Here is a 20,977-nt window from a genome sequence, read left to right on the forward strand (position 1 = left end):
GGCTAAGAGGGCTTCCTTGAAGCTATAACCAATCGGGGAAGGGGTGAGCGTGTGTGGGAAGGAGAGGGCGGGTAGGGGCGAGCTACGGAGATGATAGGAGAGGCAGAAAGAGCACAGATGGCGCTGTGGAGGAAATGAATTGAAGAGGCATGCGAATGGGAAGGTTTCTGAGTAGTAGCTGGCCTGTAGGTGGCATGTTTTCTTTAAAACGGGAATCTTTTTATAATAATTATTCATTTGTACCTAGTTATTCATACACATTAAAAAGGTACATGTTTACTTCTACTTATAAGTGAGTAATAATAGTAGTTTCATCTTCCTGTGGTAGTAAGTGCACTAGTAGTCCAAACATATCCATGGAGCCGTGTGTGAAAGAAGGGGCACAAGGTCCTGCGTGTGTGTTTCCTATTTTTTGTTTGGAGTATTTTTACTCTTTTAATATTTTGGGAGGATTTGCCTATTTTTAGGGAGTAAAAGTGGCTGATACTCGCCTTCTCTTTAAGGCTGAATGTAACTCTTCGCTCGGGTCACCCTTCTTTCTAGCTAATTGATTTTCAACCAGTGTAAAGTTATTTTCCTCCTTTAAAGGATTTCAATGTAATTTTACAACCTTTCCATGCTGCAACAGAGAACCTTCAGCTCTCGATGTGTGGACATGCAAAGTACTCAAATAGAGACCTTAAACGCTTTCTTAGTTATTGTTTTGTAATGAACTGAGTTCAAATTATGGGGGTAAAAACTCCCATATGACATCGCTCAGTAAATCAACCAGATGACGCAAGGTCGGGACAAAGGCCTGCCTCGGTTTCAGTTCAATGTGTTTTTGTGCAAGTTAAACCCCAAGTCTTCGCGTGAATGCAAATGGGAATCTCCTTGCTCTGTGGCAAGCTATTGCCGCTGTTTTATACTGTTACACTGAGACATATATTTCAGGATTTTTTAAGCTGTACCATGTGGTCTATGGGACAAGGCTGTCCTTTCTAGACTCCCATTGATGATGCACTTGACTGCCAACCTCATACCACCTTGCCGAGCAGTATGGTATCAGTTTGCTGTCCTATAAACAGCAATTTTATTGACAAAAGGGCATCCTCAGGGTTTGGGGCATATACAGTCGATTGTAGTATTCTTCCCCCCCACCCCCCACCCCCCATATAACATTGTCACCAATACATTTGCCAGAATTGTAGGCTAAGGTTGATAGCCTTGCAGACAGGATTGTCCCACCTATTCATAGGAGTTCTCCCCTGGAAGAAGATGAGAAAGGGGACTTTCAAATATCCACTTTGCTTTGAACTTCAGATGGCCCAGCCTTGCTCACAGAAAGTTTGTTTAAAAAAAAAACAGGAATTCCTAATTAACGCAGGTACTCGGAGACCACTCTTTGTGACCTCACTTGAGACTGCTTGGATTGCAAAACAGCAACATTAAAGGAGACCTATAACCACGCCGTAAATGTAATTGCGGTAAGCCTCTGTGGCTCCATCTTTGACCTTTCCTGAATAGAGCATTGAATCGGTAGTTAAAAACAAACCCCTTTTTATCCCCTCTCCTCCGCAACTTCCAAGGCTTTCCTGACCACTAAAATGTCACACAAGAATGCATTAAACTTAGACCAGTGAAGACCTAAACTTATCAAATAAAAAAAAGTAAATAATAAGGACTCCCTCCACAAAAGCCCAGCCTGGCACAGTGGTATGTACGTTATCATTATTAATTCCAAAACGCTCGGAACAACTAAACCCACTGTGCCGCATTTTGCAATTTCAGTTTTTCAGAAATGGCGCATTTGACACCTGCTTTCTCTTCCATGTTTGCAGGGTACACCCCCACAACCCATGAACCCAAAAATGCCGAACTACGGTAGCAGGGGACACCCATGCGACCCCGTTCACCCAGTTCGTTATTTTCGGGTCGATCTTGAATACCTATGCGAGCAACACTCGCGTTCGTAATGTTATATTGATCTTTTGGTGCAAACCCGTCGAGGCATCCAGGCGAGGCGATGACTGAGCACCAGCACTTGGATGAACATGCAAAATGACACGGAATTATAGCGGCAAACCCAAAGTTAAGAATCGAGCAGCAGAGCCTCCGATCCGAGTTCACATAAATCTATGCTGCCACACGACCTAGCTAGTGGCAGTACGGCGTGCCACATTTTTTATCCTCTTTGCGGCTTTTACTCGTTACCTGGAAAAGGTTTCCTTTTACTTTTAAGTGGTGAAGCTGCAGTTTGGATAAAGTGACAGTTTGTGACTGTTGTAATAGACGTGCGCCTTGAGTCACGGGAAACATTGCTCCCATAGCAGGCAACACCCACACATGAATTAAAGCGCAGGTCCCCATGGATCAGCCATAGACTCAGCAAGGCTGAGAGGCTTCACAGTACGGTTCAAGAAGGCCTCAAAAAGTGCACTTGCCATTAACGAGTGATAATTGACCCCTTGCAGGTAAGAAAAACGGTGTGCTGAGTGCATGTACAGAATTGAGGGGCAAGTGACTTTTTATGCCTGGCTGGTAGCGTGTAACCTGGTTTAGTGACTGGAACTGCAGTGGCAGAGCATGAGTGCTCTTCCACCATGTTGGTACAACATTCATTCAGGAGTTGGCACGAAAAAAAGAAATCGGGTCAAAAAAGTAAACTATTTTTTTGAGATGGTTCCTCCTCTGTCATTGGAATACTGTCAAATACGGATTTTGAAAAGATGCTGCTAGCCGAAATGTTTGTTAAATTGCATGTACATTGTTTTATGTGTCCATCCCAGTTTCTCAGCCTAATTATAAATTGCAGTTGATGTGTACCTACTTCTAAAGTGTTAATTTATAGCCATTTTATATGCTAGAAATAAAATGTATGGATTAAGCTGATAAAAGGTCCACTAATGCACATGGTTCAGTGATCTGTAGAAGACGAGAATCTGAAAACACAGGTCGATATAAGTTTAGTTGAACTGGTAAAATTAGCACTGTAAAATTGGCTGTGTTGTATAACCGCTATTTAAAGTCCTTCTGTGTCACCGGAGTCGAGCATTGTGCTTATACTTCTTTAATTGCCACTATCCAGCAGCCTTTAAAACACTTGAAAAAAATGTCTTGTAACAAACTTTTCAACATTTCTAAAAAAAAAAGTTCTAACCAATCCAAACCACTGGAAACTACGAAAAAACGATTTCCCATGGGCTTTTCCTGTTTCAGTAATTTCCATCTTGAACATCCAGCCAATAAGGACCCTCCAGACTTCACTATGTCGTGTCCTGTCCGCGTGGCTGCCTTTTCTTTTTGCTGCTTCCAGCAGATAAATGCTACTCTGATTTGCTCCCCGTAAACTGTGCTAATATACTGGCTACTAGCTATAACTGTAATGTTAGTATGTGTACACTTGTCGAGCATGCTTCATACATTAAGAGCTAAGAATTACTCTTGACGCGTATATTTAGTCTGTGAACGGCAGCGCGAGTTTGCAGCGTTATCTGATTAATGTTAGATGTGACAGTCAGGGGTTTGCAGCATTGTATTATTGACTTAACAGCCAGCCTGGCTGCTGCGTTGGCGGTGATGGCAGCGAGCTGGCTCTGTGGCAAGTGCACACACAAGGTAGTGCGCGCTGATTAACCGGACGACGTGGGCCTGGTCTGCGAGCAATTTTGCTTGTGCGGAGACGCCGCCCCATGTCAGACGGGTGAGAGGCAACGGTATGGCATACTTGCCGCAGGAACAAAACCGAATTTGTGGTGTAGGGTTGCACAGCTATTTCTTACTACGATAATGTGTATCAGACTTAAGGGTATCTATCTTCCAAAATTTAATCGAGTATACAATTGTTTCAGGTGCAGGCGGGCTAACGTCACAAGGCCACTTGGGGCATACAATTGTACAAAACCAGAACTGTGTATTACTACCCAGTAAGCCCAAATGCACTCCTAGTGGAACCTAAGTTTCAGTGTTGATTCGTTGATACTCGAGTAAACTTTTAGCCCTTAGGGGCTTGGATTTGTACTTATAAATTCATGAATTTCTTACTGAATAGGAATGGTTATTTTGTATAATTTGCTGCAAATCTTTAAATGAACAGTATGTATTTCACTAGAACCAGTACACAGATCAATAGTTACAGAATCATTTCATTTTAATTCTCTAATCTTAAACACTTATCAAATTTCCAACACGATTGTCTATTACAATAATACATCAAAACATCAAGCATATAGCGAGCATGATAATAAAAACATAATTGTTCCGGTTTTTACAGAATTTATTAGAGACATTTGGCTCATGGAGTGGTCAACTCCCTCCAGGGAAGCCCTTTATGAATTTAACAAATGACCAATGCGTTTCGGATCAAAGATCCATCTTCAGGGTAGGGGCTTCACTGTTCCTATACACGGTGAGCTTCAATAGGTGGTAGTTTCCTTAACTCTGATCCTGTGGAGAATTCAAATGGGCAAACAGACAACAGGACACCTCCTGGGGGAGAGGGCCCAGAGATTGTTGAGGTAGAGGTTTCGACCGCCACCAAGGTGCAGGAACAGGTGAGAACGATTACGCATGTGTACCCTCCAGTGGGGTGGAAGAACAAGTCGGTGCATAGAAAAGTGCACAAAATATCGGGCGATGCCTGGGTATTGCAGACATCAGGGTTCCCGAGATGGTCGCAACCACCACAGCTGATGTGTACGTCACATTCAGAGGTGCTATTATTGGAAGCAGAGCTGGAACAGCTCAGAGTGAAAGGGGCTGTAGAGCAGGGTTTTCACCAAAAGCAGGAATAATTCAGCAATATGTTGCTGGTCCAGACGAAGGGTGAAGTGAGATAAATTTCAAGGGACTCAACAGCTGGCTCTTGTACCGGCATTTCAAGATGGAGGGGGATGCACCTCCTCCGAGACATCCTGAGAAAGGAGGGAATGGCGGAATGGCTCATGAGGGAATGGCTCATGAGACTAGACCTCAAAGATGCATATCTCAGTCTGAGCCGCGGACGAGCATCGTCTCTTCTTACGCTTTCTGTGGAAGGGGCAGGTATGGCTGTTCAAGTGTCTGCCTTTCAGGCTATCTTCAACTCCCTGGGCATTCACCAAGCTCATGAGGCCAGTCGCTGCGGCAATTCACGAACAAAGAATAAGGATAATAGTGTATTTAGACAACATTCTTTTCCTGGGCCCGGACAAAGAGCTGATGCTCGAGCAAGTGCCAGTGGGCAACCTCTCTCCGATCATCGCTAGGGATCTTGATAAACCGAGAGAAGTTGGACCTAGTACCCAGCAGACGCATGGAGTTTCTGGGTTTCATTGAAGACAATACCAAGGCGACGGTAGAGCTCCCAAACTCAGAGCTATCAAAGAGCTGAGAGGGGCTCTTCAGAAGCAGGTTATATAACTTCTGAATCTAGCCAGAGTAGTGGGACTTCTGGCTTCCTCAATACAAGCCATCTTCCCCCACCCGTTACATTACAGTGCTCTGCAGATGTTAAAGATCTGGCATTTTTTTTATTTTTATTATTATTTGTATTGGTTGAATTTAATCAACGTTTCAAATATAAAACACATAATTTACATATATCAAATAAATCACAAAATATACACAACAATGAAAAGCAAAATAAAATGAAATGGATAAAAATAATTTCTCCAGCATGGGGACTGGCATGGATTCACATGCTCATGAATATTCCCCGTCGTCAGGCTGGGAATCCTCGGTATAGAAAAAAATCAGTATCAGTTTCGTTTCTGATCTGTCTTTCTTAGCAGTGACCAATCACTGGTCTCTGGGTCATACTGCCCCCAGCCAATGTCTGCCCTTTCCCTAAGCCCCGCCTCTGGCAGCCATCCTCAGATTTTTACCACACGTTCAAGTGTTGGGAGTCCTCGTGCTGTAGCTCTCGAGCTTTTGCTGCGTTTTCGTGCTTTTTCAGGAGTTTTTTCTCATTTTTCGGTTAAATAGAGCCTCAAGCTCCACCGTTTCTACATCCGATCAACGGGGATCCGTTTCAGAGTTTTCTATGCCCCTCAAGGGTGAAGTTTTCGTCGAGTTACGCTTTTGGAGGATTCCAGAAGTTCTGAGGCCTACCCCGGACATGGCCCAGGAGAAAGGAAGCTCGACGCCCGGGAAGCTGTTCAGGACCTGCCCTGGATGCCAGCTTCAGAATGTTTTCAAGGAGGACGAGCATTCGTTATGCCTCTGTCTCCATGAGGACAAGACGCAAACGGAGAAGGACTGTGCGTTTTGTGGGAACATGTCGGAGCGGACCATGAAAGATCGCCACCTCCGTCTCGCCAACTGGCTGGAAGGGAAGAACCCGTCGGGCGAGAAGAAGAAAAAGAAGTCCGAGCGGTCTTCTAAATCCTGTGAGGGCGCCCCGGCGACGGGGGCCCAACAAAAGGCTAAACACCGAACGGTCGGGCTCCTTGGCTGCCAGGCATGGCGCATCCTCCCCGGCGGGAAGACGGTCCTCGCCGTACTGCTTCTTGATGACATCTGGGATGAGGGGCTCACCCTCCTCAAGAACCCTCCCACGGCGCCAGCAAAGAGGGACCAATACGAGAAGTACCGGGTCCCCGATGCTGCCCCCTTGTGCCTTCGGGCACAACCTACCCCGGATTCGGTCGTCTCGGCGGCGGCAAAGAAGAAAGCTGGGGGGGCATCGGCCTCGACATCAACTTCCCCGCCGGACAGCGAGGGCAGGAAGTTGGACACGATGGGACGACGGATCATCTCATCCTCAGCAACGACTATCAAGGCGGCCAACGCCCTGGCTATCGTAGCCCGCTACGACAGGGAGTTGTGGTTCAAAATCGCCCCTCTGTTAGACTTCCTTCCGGGCGCCAAAAGGGCTGAGGCCCTTGAAATCCTACAGGAGGGTGAGATTGCTTCGGACCACGCCATCACGGTGGCAACAGACATCGCCGACACCTGTTTCCGTCAGTTGGGCAACAGCGTTTGCTTGAGACGACGAGGATGGCTCAAGGCCACGGATTTCCGCCAGGACGTACAAGCCAAGGTTTTGGACATGCCCTTCGACGGCAACAACCTGTTTGGGAAGGCGGTTGATGAGTCCCTTCAGGCCATCAAGACGACACAGAGACTGCCCGGGCACTGGGAGTGCTCCAACAACGATGGCTGTCCTTTCGGAGCTCCGGAGGCAGACAAGGTGCCTCCAAGGGATCCGGCAGTGGCTCCTCCACGTACCGCCAAGCGGCAAGATCTTCGTCCCAGGAAGCCTACAGGGGACGCGGCAAGCCAGGTGGTGCCCGTCGTCGTAGACAGGGAGGTCAAGGAGGCAAGGCGGCCTCCAAACAAGATTGAACCGACCGTGGGGTCGGGCCCCCGCCGAAGCACCCTGGTGGGAGGCCGGCTGGCGAGGTTCGTCAGCGTGTGGCAGTCCATCTCCACCGACCGTTGGGTGCTGGACGCCCTGGCCCAAGGGCACGCCCTCGAGTTTCAGAAGTGGTGCCCTCGCGTTCCACCCGTGGCCAGGAAGGAAAATCGCGTCCCTCAACTACTGTTGGAAGTAAGGGCGATGCTCAAGAAGGGTGCCATCGAGCTCGTCCCAAAGAGGCTTCGGGGCTCCGGAGTTTACTCAAGGTACTTCCTCGTAAAAAAGACAGGAGGATGGCACCCCATCCTGGACCTACGACGACTGAACAAGTACATCAAGGCGCAGAAGTTCCGTATGGTCACCCTCCAGCACGTGCTGGGACAGCTGGAGGAGGGCGATTTCCTGTCGTCGTTGAACTTGGAGGATGCGTACTTCCACATCCCCATTCTAAAGAGACACCGAAAGTTCCTCAGGTTCGTGGTCGAAGGGCGGCACTACCAGTTCAAGGCCCTCCCGTTCGGATTGAAGTCGGCACCCAGGGTGTTCACCAAGTGCCTCGCACCGGTGGCGGCGCGGCTGCGCCTACAGGGGACCCTCGTCTACCGCTACCTGGACGACTGGCTCATCCGGGCAAGGACGAGGGAGCTCGCCGTGGAGCACACTGCGAAGACTGTCCAGCTGCTCACGGACCTGGGATTCTCCATCAACTTTCCAAAATCCCACCTGGTTCCGTCGCAAGTCGCCCTGTTTCTGGGAGCCAAGCTCGACACAGTGGCACGGCTGGCCTCGCCGTCGGAGGAAAAGACCAGGACCATTCTGGGCAAGGTGCAGCATCTGCTGGCCACGGACATGGCCAGGGTAAGATCTATCAAGTCCCTCCTCGGGATGATGTCCTCCTGCATTTATCTGGTGCGCCTTTGCAGGCTTCGGATGCGCCCCTTACAAGAGTTCCTCGACGCCCGCTGGGTCCAGTTGACGGGCAGCTTCGAGGACAGGATCCCTCAACGAGACATTCCGTCGGGCGATCCGGTGGTGGGGTACCCGCTCCCATCTGTCGGCGGGCACAGACTTTCAGATCCCAGCTCACCAGGTGACGGTGATGACGGACGCCTCCCTGGAAGGTTGGGGAGCACACTACGGAGATCTTCACGCGAGAGGCCTTTGGCTCCCAGAGGAGAAGTCACTCCACATCAACATTTTGGAGCTCCGCGCAGTATTCTGGGCCCTCAGGTCCTTTCTCCCATCCCTCAAGGGCAAGGTGGTGAGGATCTTCACCGACAACACCACCACGATGTTCTACATCCGGAAGCAGGGCGGAACCAGGTCCCCAGCCCTATCCAAGGAAGCCCAGGATCTGTGTCATTGGCCGTCGGCCAACGGATGTTTCTGGTGCCTCTTCATCTGGCAGGAATAAAAAACACGATCGCCGACTCACTCAGCAGAGAGCTGCGCTCGTGCCACGAGTGGGAACTACGCCAGGATAAAGTGGATCGACTCTTCCGACGATGGGGCGAACCCCAAATCGATCTCTTCGCGACGGCGACGAATTCCAAGTGCCGGAGGTTCACAAGCAGGTTCCCCCAGCCGAGGAGCATGGGCGATGCTTTCTCGTTCCCCTGGGACGGCCTATTTATTTATGCATTCCCTCCGCTGCTGTTGCTGCTCTGGCTCATCAACCAGCTCAAGAGGTCCTGGTGCAGGATGATCCTCGTCGCACCGGCGTGGCCGAGGCAGATCTGGTTCCCGGACCTTCTGGACTTGTCAATGTCCACACTAGTCAAGCTGCCGACGGACGCAGACCTTCTCTCCAGAGAAGGAGGCGCCATTCTTCACCACAACCCGGAGTCACTGAACTTGCAGGCCTGGCTCCTGCAGCACTAGAGTTTTGGAGGGTACGACATCCCGGCCGACTGCAGAGAGGTTCTTGCAAAGGCCAGGGCGTCCTCAACTCTCAAGTGCTACGGACATAAATGGAAGAGGTTCTCTGTCTGGTGCCGTGCACAGAAGATTAACCCTCTGCGGATTACGGCCCATCAAGTACTGCCGTACCTACTGTCGCTGGCCAAAGCTGGACTGGCTCACGCCTCCATCAAAATGCATCTGGCTGCAATCTCCCGATATACCAGGACTGCGAGACGGGCGTCCTTGTGGTCTCATCGCCTGGTAAAGGAATTCATGAAGGGACTATTCCGATCATTTCCGCCGGTGAAGGCTCCTGCCCCGGCATGGGAGCTTAATGTGGTGCTGACCAGGCTCATGGGGGGGGCCCATTCGAGCCTATGCATTCGGCGCCTCTGAAGTTCCTGTCATGGAAGACCGCTTTCTTCATGGCCATCACCTCCGCACGACGAGTGGGAGAGATCCAGGCCCTAACTTGCAAGCCTCCATACTTGACTTTTCATGACGTGAGGGTGGTGCTGAGGACGCACCCCTCCTTTATGCCCAAGGTGCCGTCGGACTTCCACCTCAACGAGCCCTTGGTGTTGCCAGTTTTCTTCCCGTCGCCTTTGTCGCCGGCCGAGAGGACTTTGCACTCGCTGGATGTAGCTAGAGCGCTGAAGTTCTACGTGGACCGCACGAAGAGTTTTCGGAAGACGTCACAGCTGTTTGTGAACTTTGGGACTGTGAGTCAAGGGAAGGCTCTCTCGAAGACTTCCATTTCCAGATGGCTCTCCGGCTGCATCATGCACTGTCACCGGTTGGCGAACTGACCGCTGCCCGGTCGACCAGAGCGATCGCTGCTACCACGGCGTTCCTGTCTGGTGTGCCCCTGCTAGACATCTGCAGGGCTGCGACGTGGAGGTCGACGCACACCGTCACAAGATTCTACTGTGTCGATCGGGACTCCAGGGAGGAGTCCAGGGTCGGCCAAGCAGTGCTGCGCAACCTGTTCACCTAAGGTGAGCCTGGTGAGGAGGTAAGAGATGCTTAATGTTGAGTTGTTGTATTGCTTAATGTTGAGCCTGTTGCCACCTCCCGTGGTTGTGCATGTGTGTACTGCTATGTATTCTCTTATTCATGAGCATGTGAATCCATGCCAGACCCCATGCTGGAGAAGGAACAAGTTACTTACCTGTAACTGTTGTTCTCCTGCATGGGTCTGGCATGGATTCACATGCGAACCCTCCCGCCTACCCCTCTGCGGCTCTTCACTTGGTCATACTGCCACTTAACGTGCTACCAAATCTGAGGATGGCTGCCAGAGGCGGGGCTTAGGGAGAGGGCAGTCATTGGCTGGGGGCAGTATGACCCAGAGACCAGTGATTGGTTACTACTAAGAAAGACAGATCAGAAACGAAACTGATACTGATTTTTTTTTTTATATACCGAGTATTCCTGGCCTGACGACGGGGAATATTCATGAGCATGTGAATCCATGCCAGACCCATGCTGGAGAACAACAGTTACAGGTAAGTAACTTGTTCCTTAGCAACCATTACCATGAAGACACATAAATTTAAACAGCTTATTTCGGAACAAATGGGAATGTCGCATTTCTTCCATAACCTCCAATTTTAAACTCGATAAAAAGTTAACAGTTTCAATTTGAAGAGGTTGACCTCAGGATTAATGACCAACAGTTCTGTGGATCTGCGAGAGTCAAGTACTTGCAGTGTCTTGCAAAATGGATTTCTCTTGCTGATCGGAGTACACAACATTCTGTGATGATATGTACTAGGGTTTCTCGAGTGTCCAACACTAAGCAAAATCGACAGATATTGTCGGAGACTGGAAAAGTTTGCGTTTAGCTTGGATGTCTCTAGTGATCCATAGGTCAAAATGCAATCTTAACATGTCATTACGTAGCTTGTGAGAAGGGCAGTGCACCAAATATGGGGGCAAAGTTTGCAATTTTTTATGTGGAAAGCGACACCCCGCTGTATCTTTGTACAGAAGACCTAATGGTCTCGTTTCTATCCAATCTGAATCAAATAATTTGGATTTGGCTTTATCTGGGTTATATAATAAATCCAAAGAAATTTCTGCTGAGATTAGCATGTGATAGACCTTCGAGAGCCACCTTTTAATGAATGCATGGTTTGTGGAGAAAATGTAACTACTTAGAATTTTCAACATGACATTTAACTGGGTGGAAAGCAGACATTCTCTGAATAAAGAACATAAACGCCAATTATGGCATTTACAGTGAGGGCTGCAGTCCACCAACCTGTCCTCTTAGACGGCAAAGCTCAAGCAGAATTGGTGTGGTGGCTCCACAACATGGAAGCCTGGAATGGTGTGCCATTTTTGGAGACGCCCCCGACCTGGTTATATAATCAGATGCAAGCAGGTCAGGCTGGGCAGCAAGGTGGGGACAGCTAGAGACAAGGAGGGAGATGGTCGCAGGAGGAATTAGACCTGCACATCAGCTGCCTGGAACTTCTAGCTGGATCCTTCTCAGTCCAAGCACTGACAAAAGACTGAGTGATGTGTTGCATACTTCTTCGTATGGACAACATATCAGCGGTCCGATAAATCAATCACCTGGGGGAACCAGATCGAGGATGCTAGCGTAGCTAGCGAAGGACTTCTGGCACTATTGCCTAAGGAACCAGGTGTGCATTGCGGTTGAAATACCTGCCGGGGCGCAAAACGTGGTGGCAGATTGGAACTCTTGCTACCTGACTGACCCCAGCAACTGGAGGCTACAGAGAGAAACCTTTCTGTGGATTCAGGATCTGTGGGGTCCTCTCCATACGGACCCATTTGCATCATGTACTTCAGACTTCACCCAGGTTCGGAAACAACGGACGCTTTTCTCCAGAGTTGGTCCGGTCACAGGCACTCTGCCTTTCCCCAATTTATGATGGCCAGGACCCTGGCGAAGATGCCCAGGGAGAAAGGGGAGGTGGTAGTGATAGCACTGGAGTGGCAATCGCAAGCGTGATTTCCAGTTCTGATGGAACTTTCCTTGGATTTCCTGAGGAGGATTCCATTGCGGGAGGACCTGCTCTCCGATCCAGAAGGGCATCCGCATGCTCTGATTCGGGCCCAGAGCTTCCGGCTGCTGGCGTGCAGAGTTTCGGGTGACAATGGAATATGCCAGGGATTTCGGAACAAGTTGGCGTATTCATCAGGAAATCTTGGGCCCCCTCCACACTCAGGAGCTATAGTGCTGCATGCCAACAGTGGGAAAAGTGGTGCCGGCAGCAGGGTGTACATCCCGTTTCGGCCCCTGTAGTGCAAGTGCTTTAATTTTCAGGTGTCATCAGAGGAAGGGAAAGCATTCCGGACAATAGGGGGTTTATGGGTCCACCAATCTCCGCCAGCCACGAGCCAGTGGACGGCGCCCCGTGGGTGAGCATCCAGTGGTGGTCTGGCTGCTTAAAGGAGTTAAGATGGTTAAGCCGCTTACCGCAAAATATACCACATTGTGGGATGTGAACAAGGTCCTGGGCTTGTTCACACGATGGCCAAGCAATGATCAGCTGTCAGGGAAGCTAGCTATGTTGCTATGTCTAGTGTCATGCAGACGAGTGTCCGATGACGTGGGCCCTAGAGAATAACAGGAAGATCTTCTATCTGGATCGCATGACATTTAACATTGCCAGTACTTACCACATAATGCCAAGCTATGTGTAGCGCAGTGTATCAGAGTATGAGCGTGCATCACTGTCAGGTAGACCGCAGGGTGTATTGCTGTTGCTTATTGCACGTAGGAAGCCTTTCCAAGCGGTGGTGGTGGCAACGATAGCCAGATGGGTTCGAGAAGTATTGGAGCTTGCGGGAATCGATCCCTCTGTTTTTGGAACGCATTCTTTGAGGGGAGCCATGGCATTCAGGGAGTTTACAGTTCAGTCTCTCTGCAAGACATTCTCAGAGCAGCGGATTGGTCAAGTGACTGCACATTCTAGACTTTTTACTTTAAGCCGTTATCTGCACTGGCAGCACCGGTGGTAAGTAACTTTGAACAAGCATCTTGACAGTATAGCGCAGGTAGTCTTGATTCTATTAAAGACAGAGGTGAGCATTATTCCGCCAAGTGAAATACGGGGGGTAACCGGGATAGCAGTGAGATGTTTCCTGACGTATTTCCCACCCTAATGGTGCATTTCTTTGTTTTAGAAGATAACCAGAAAGCTCCATGGGAGGGCGTAGTACAGTAATTCAGCCGGAGTGGCGGAGTCAGTGAGACGAGCGGCCGGTTGGTGTGGATTGCCTGTTTTGGGATTGTTTGTTGACTTTAGTGTGGATTGGTTTTTGGTTGGTGGTTCAAGTTGTCAAAAAGAAGAGGAAGGCCCATAGGGACATGACATAGGGAAGTCTGTAGGTTCCTTTTAGGTTGGATGTTGGAGATGGAAACTACTGAAACGGGAAAAGCCTGATGGGAAAGCGTTTTTCGAATAGTTTCCAGTGGATTGGATTCAGTTGCAACAAACTTTTCAACATTGCTAACATTTTTTCTAAGACATTTTTTCCTGGGCTGCTGGATAGTGGCAATTAAAGTATATGCATAATGCTCACACCTGTGTCTTTAATAGAATCAAGACTACCTGCGCTAATCGCCTGGGTAGTCTTCATTCTAGCGGCCAGTGTGCTGCACTGTTGAAAGCAACTATACTGGAGGTATTTCTGGATTCAGTGACAACAAGCTAAGGTTCTGGTTCTAAGCCAAGGCAATATTAAGCAGCTGCTTGTGGCACCTTTGCAAGCAGGGCAAAGTTTGTTTCAAGCATCAAACCTGGAAATTGACAAGGAAACGTCCTGTAAACTGTCAGTTTGTTTATGGCGCAATTGCTGACATATGATGTAGACCATTCGAGCAAGGTACGCTGAGGTACTGGAATCGTTTGTACTCTTTGAAATGCTGCGGTTTGCAGGAATGTTATATTGAATAGTAATTTGATTAATGAAATAAATGGTGAATAACCTTGCTTTTTTTCTGTGTCAGGAACTGATGTTGTCATTGTGAAAAATGGAAGAAGAATATGCGGCACTGGTGCTTGCTTAGCCAATGCTCCTTTGCATCAGAACAAGAGCTACTTTGAATTTAAAATCCAATCAACAGGTTTGTAAAATCAGTCTTCATCTTATCTCTGCATTATGTATAATGTACTTATTATCAGTAACATGTTAAGTGCTACGCACCTTGCGTGGTTGCCTGAGGCCTCTTTATCGACCTCTGGAAATTGAAGCGATATTCTTGGCTCAACCCTCACTGACCATCAATTTAAACAAAACGCTTTAGGCCTAAATGAGGCAGCTCCCTAGATGGAGTGGTGTCCTTTCAGAGCGGGTGACTGAAAAAGAAAATGATGTACAAGTACAAGCAGGCCTCAAAATCACCTTTGCACTCCCAACTAGCCATTTGCTAGTGATAATAGGTTGTTGGCGAGTAAGACATTTTGTGCTGTGTGCTGAGGGGGAAAGGGACTTTTAATGCATGGTTAGTAGCTTAGAATTTAAAATTTGTACTCCCGACTACAAGTCTAGAAACTGGTCATTAAGTTATGGGGGGGGACCTGTAATTCATTTAACAGGGAAAATATGCAGCCAAAATTAAAGCTGGTAGGACTGAGGCTATAAAACGTATTTATACAGTCTGTATATGAACCTTTCAGCCACTGCTCGTTTTCAAAACTGAAAAAATCGTTGTAGTTAAATGGTATTGTCAATGCTACGGCATAGCAAAGCTGATGGTTCGGACAGCAGTCCAGTGTGAGGATGTGTGTTAAAAGGATGGTTTCTCCTTGGTTTTATACAGCGCAAACCAATCTCTCAAGATAAATGCACTAATGATATCCAATATTATAGCTACAATTGGAAGAGATACACTTTTGATGAGGCTCCGTGTGCTTTTCTGCACATTTGCTTAACTTTTAAAAAAAATTTTTTTTTAATTTTACTGCATGATTTTTACAGATTTGTATTGTTTCTGCAAAATGAAAGGAGAGACGCCCCCATCCCATATTTCCTCACCCATATACCCCCTTGCATTTTGTAGCAAAACGTCAGTGGAAAAAAAATGGTTAGACATTTCTGCTGTAAAAAATCCCTGATACCATTTGATAATGTACTTAGGGGGTCATGGAGAGTGGTGACACGGGTTAAGGAGGTTAACTGGTTCTTCTGGAGCTGTATTACTGCACTGTTTTGGGAATCTGACCTTCCTAAATACATGTTGAGTCATTGTGCGTCTCTGATTCATTCCATCGCCACCTTCTGCTTTGAGAGAGGAAGCCAAGTGTGTTCTCTGTAATCCTCCTGAAAACCCCATGGCATCAAGTTATTAAGCACTTCCTACATTTTTCACATCTTATGTCCTAATTCTCACCCCCACCCTGAAAACCCCAAAGCTAGCAAGTCATTGAGTAATTAAGGGATGCCACATTTTCCTGCGATTTCTATGCCAGTTGTTACAGAAGAATTCCATCCTTAGGGTTTCTGCTGTCCCATTTTATGGGACTGTTGAGGAGAATTTTCATTTTTGTTTATTCCCTTTAACCCGAGAGACCCCCAGCTCTTTTGCTGGACTCAGGGCTTTTTAATTACTCCTGAATGAGTGGGGCTTTTTCCCCCCACTCCATCGTATGTTTTTCTGACTAGGATTTTTGGTTTCATACTGTTTAATGGAGTCTGGTAAACTCCATAGGCATTTGCTTTTTGCATAGTGACACACAGCACCTTCTGTGCAGTGCCACTGAGAAGTCCCATGGACTTCTCTTAATGTTTAAATACATGTTCTTGGGTGAACTACTGTTCCCAAGAATAGTAACACGACTTTTGTCTTGCTTACCTTTTGCTTTTGTGTGTCCAGCACACACCACCCTCTGTGGAGTACTGGGAGTTAGGGGTGGGAGGCGTTACATAGTAACTCCTTATCCCACGTCTCTTTTTGTTACACTAAATAACTTGAATGGCTGGTAGCAGTGGTTTCCTTTTTACTACCTTGTGCCATGTACCTGCAGGCTGATTTCTCAGCTGCAATACAGCACCCAAGGGTGAACATTTTTCCAAAATGCCCACTATCTTCATTTTTCGCCATTTCTTGTCAATCAGTTCCTTGTGGTCTTTTACTCTGTGTTGTTTAAACCAGATTTGAGTCTTTTGTGCGTTTTGCCTTCGGTAGGCTTCAGTCCTGAAGCCCGCCCAGGCTCCAGTGTGTCTGCAAATTGCAGGAAGTGAGGGGGGGTACCAAAACCTCCCTGTCCTTTGTCTCTAGTTGTGACTGAGTGAAACCAGTTCTGATTGGCTGGCTGGCTGGCTGTTTGTGTGGACTGCCACTGTGCTCTGCTGGGTGGTTGACAGTCCTAGGGCTGTGAATGAATGGCAACTTGCTTAAAAGGCGAGGTTTTTGGGACTAGAGGCAGAGTCGACCACTGGAGGACAACATCCGACGAGGAAGACGTCAAGAGACGCCAGCAGCACCCTCCTGGCCTGCGAAGAGCCCGGTGAAGCTCTGCAGCTGTGCTGACCCTGTTTTCGTTTTGACTCGGAAGACCCGCAAGGGACGACTTCCTCCCTTCGGCTGGTGGGACTAGCTAGCCTTGACCAGCCTCATTTCTGTGCAACCCCGACTTGCTGTGACTTTCCACAGCTGTAGAATCCCATTGCCTGGGGACCCCTGAACGAGTGCATTGTCTTCGGAAGTGCGAATATGGGCAAAATATTGGCCGCATCCAGAGGACCCTACAGAAGCAGGAAATATTCACCCAAAGTCCCCTCACCAGAGTCCAGGACAGAGACATCAAGTAACTTCCAACCAGAGCTGTTCGTTCTTCTTTGGCACCAAGAAAAAGATGCTAAAACCATAAAAGGCTGCTGAATTCAGGAGAATCCATTGCTGCAGAGTCCCTCTCTCGAGTGTTGGCCATAACCCCTACTCCCAAAGTTGATATGGAAGAAACTGATGAGTGATAGTTTTAGAGCTTGGCTCAAATCTGTGAGTAACCCGCCTCCACAGCCTTCTTTACCTCAACAAGCTCCTATCATGACCCCCTGCGGGTCATAATATAAGCCCAGAATATCTCGCACTTGAAAGAATGAGACTGGAACTAGAATTCAAGAAACTTGCAGTACAGTCTGAGGACAAAGACAAGGATAGAAGGCTCATAGAGCGGGAAATGCAGCATGAACATGATATGAAAAAGATGTCCCTTGATTCTGCTTCCTTTTCAGGCTCTTCTCAGTCTATTAGTCCCAAGAGACTTCGCCTACCAAAAGAGGCTGTAAGTATGCATGATCCTAAGCTTGGTGTGTTGGATTGGTTAAGTACATTTGAATTCACATGTGGTTTGCAAGATATTAGTGGTAATGACTTAGTTGCATTGGTTGTCTAGGCTCTCCCAGAATGGTGGTGATGCGATTATGGAGTTGAATGCTAATGACACACAAGATTATGAACTAGTAAAACAGGCTCTTATAGCCAGGTTTGGGAAGACTTCTCAATTCTGTATAACATCCAGAGGCCATAAAAAGGGCGGTACTCCTTGGGCTACCTGGATGTGTGCATGCCTGAAAAACTTAGATGGTTGCGTTAAGGGTTACAAAGTGAATATCTTTGAAGGAGTAAGAAATCGATTTTTACTAGAGAATATTTTTGATGCCTGCTCTCCTGAGCTGAGACAGCACCTGTCTGACTCAAAGGAACTTGATCCCAAGAGGCTAGCTCAAGCTGCTGACCTATGGGTAGGCAACAGTGCCACTCATAAGGATTCTGGGGCAAATCAGAAAAAGAATGAGGGGAAGAAGCACAAGAAAGATAGTAAAGAAAATTCGAATTCTCCACCACCAAAGGAGGGCCATAAACATCATAAGGGTAAATACCAAGGGAAGCCATACAGATCTAGTGAAATCTCTGGGGCCAAACCAGAGGGAGGTTATCAGAAACCCCCATTCCAGAAAAGATTTGGTAAATGTTTGGTTTGTGGGTCTAGGGAGCATGTGAAAGGGGATCCCAGATGCAAGGATAAACCTTCAGGGCCCACACTGTCTCCTTAGCCTTCATTCCTGAGAATGAAGCTCCAATGGCAAGTGCTCACTTTCACATACTAGCTGAAGAACCCATTGGAGTTCAAGCTAGTGTTCTTCGGTCTGTGGGAACAATAGAATATAAATGTGTAGAATATCATACCTGACAACACAAAAGAATATTACAAGGACAGTGTACTTGTAGCTGGCCAGTATACTCCTGCCATCAGAGACACTGGGGCCAGCATTACAGTGGTCAAATGTTTTTTTCAAACCTGAGGATGTGGCTAAGGCACCCAAAGGTCCCATTAAACTTGCTGGAGGCCCTATCCAAAAGATCCCCGTTTTGCCAGCCCTTCTCCAGTGCAATAACATGACTGTAAGAATTCCTGTTAGTGTGTAATCCGAAGTACCTGGCAGGGTCCTGTTGGGGAAATAACTTAAAAACACTGGAATAGTCTCCAGTACCCCCAGGCCTCCCAGCAAAAAGAAATGGGAGCTGAAAAGATTGACCAGAGGCAACCTTGAGAGACTCTCAATTGGAGATCAAGGAGAAATGAACAGGCAGGCCAACCTTCCAATTCAAGAAAGGAGACCAAGGAAATAATCAAGAGTCTGGTAAGAAAAAGGGTCTCAAACCCAAACCAGCTCTAAAAACCAGGACTTCCCCCAGAGGACAGTCCCAGGTCACCCGAGGGACCCCATCCCCAGCTGAGGTAGAGTGGGTGAATGAACCATCTACTGGTGGGACAGAGCTGGAGGAGGTCCTTCCCTGCTTAGAAGATCTGAATCCTATAGACCATCCTGAGCTTCAGACTTTGCAGAAGGTGGTCGCTCAAGGGCAGATTTCAGCAAAGGACTAATAGAGTGTGCATCGCTTGAAGATCTGAGGCAATAGACGGCGTCCCAGCTAGAAGGGCAAGAGCCAGGGAAGCATAGACTCTGCTGGGAGGATGGTCTCCTCCACAGTGAGCCTACATAGTCTACCCCAGGGGACTTCAGGCGACTGGTAGTACCCCAGGAGGTTAGACCCAAACTCCGACAACTAGCACACGAGATCCTTCTGGCTGATCACTTGAGCACCATGAAGACCAAAGAGAGGCTTTCTCTGTACCTTTACTGGCTCAAGATAGGTGCAGATGTTGATGAACATTGTAGTAGCTGCCACACCTGCCAGACCTCTGGCAAAAGTGGTTCCAAGAATGTGGCACCTTTAGTGCCCCTCTACAGTGGAGGGAGTCCCTTTTGAGAGGGTGGGGATTGACATTGTTGGTCCCCTATACCCTCCAAACTCCTCAGACAACCGATTTGTATTGGTTGTGGTATATCATGCAACCAGATAACCTGAGGCAATACCTATGAGACCTTTTACTGCCCAAGTAGTGGCTAAGGCCCTTCTTGGTATTTTTACCAGGCCCGTAGCCAAGTCTTTAGGGTAGGGGCTGCTTTGGATTTCCAGGACTGCAATATATTTTTCTTAGCCACTGCCCCAGCAACAAGTCTATGGATATTAACAGACGCCTTAGCTATATCACACAGCAGGTATTTATGTGGAATATCCAGGATATTCAGCCGAGTAATGTCACGTATAATTTTAGCCACTTCCTCCCAGAAAGCTCTGATGGTGGCGGGGGGGTGCAATCCCAATACATATGCATGGAATTAGCCAAGTGGGAATTGCATTTGGGGCAAGCTGCTTGTTGAGTGGGGTCAAACTTTGAGATCTTGTTTGGGGTTATATGTAAATTATTCAGTATTTTAAATTGAATTAACCTAAAGTTAGAATTAATCGAGATGGATTTGGTATATTGGCAGTATCTAGTCAATTGGAAATCTTCTATGGGGATTCCAAAGGTCCGGCTCCCATTTAGGTTTCTTAGTGTTCCCAGATGGGGCATGTTCTTGGATTGCCTTATAAACTCTAGATATTGTACCCGTAAATCCCTCTTGCGACAGTTAAGAATTAATGTATCGGGGGAGCCTCAGGGAATGATGGTCATTTCCTTTTACCTGCTGCCTTTATACAGTAATATTGCAACGTATTGACGAGGCCCGAACCCACTTTAGTCTGCACAACTGCAAGGGATGCAAATCTACCCTATGGATATAATTCTCCTACTCTCATTTCCTTGCCGGGGTCCCATTTGCACTGCAATGCTGTATCAAACGTGGGTTCCAAATAGGGATAGTGCCACAGGGGGGTAAACGGCCAATAGGGGTTCATGCAACCCACCCTCATGAATAGTGCTGACCGGGCTCGTACTGTTGAGTTCACCGGGTCCACATCCCTAATATTTTCCTTACTTTTTACAAATGGCATCGCTTGAATGTTAGCTGGGGCTACTGCAAATTTCTCGGCCCGTAACCTGTGCATGTTTTTCAGCGTCGTCCACCCAGTACTTCGCAAAGTGTGTTTTGAAGCCCGGCTGCGGTGTCAAGGGTGGTGCGTTCATGAAGTAGAGCTGTTTAGCTGCTATGGCTCTGGCTTTTGTCTGTGCGCTTGGACTCTGGACACCCAGCGCATACTTTGCTCATTGAATTGAACTGAATCCTGAATTCATCCTGAAACACTCTGCTCTAATCATTTGCCTACTCCTTTAACGTTCTCGGAGAGCGAAGCCACGCCCCCCGGAGCAACCAGGAAGTTAAAAACAGGACACCCAGCCCTTGCGGCGTGAAGCCCGGCTGCGGTGTCAAGTGTGGTGCGTTCGTGAAGTAGAGCTGTTTAGCTGCTGTTTTGCTCTGGTG

The 20,977-nt window shown here is 47.8% G+C and overlaps 1 protein-coding gene across 1 annotated transcript in view; it reads left to right on the plus strand.

Moving 5' to 3' along the window:
• The window catches only part of SPRYD7 (SPRY domain containing 7), a 503,469-nt gene that overhangs the window by 104,267 nt on the left and 378,225 nt on the right, over positions 1 to 20,977 (plus strand). The window contains exon 2 of the mRNA XM_069639108.1: positions 14,211 to 14,327. Coding sequence (XP_069495209.1) covers positions 14,211 to 14,327 — 117 coding nt within the window. The remainder of the gene's footprint in view (positions 1 to 14,210; positions 14,328 to 20,977) is intronic.

Source organism: Ambystoma mexicanum, chromosome 7q, assembly GCF_040938575.1.
Source record: "Ambystoma mexicanum isolate Mex_15411 chromosome 7q, UKY_AmexF1_1, whole genome shotgun sequence".
Classification (NCBI taxonomy): Eukaryota; Metazoa; Chordata; class Amphibia; order Caudata; family Ambystomatidae; genus Ambystoma; species Ambystoma mexicanum.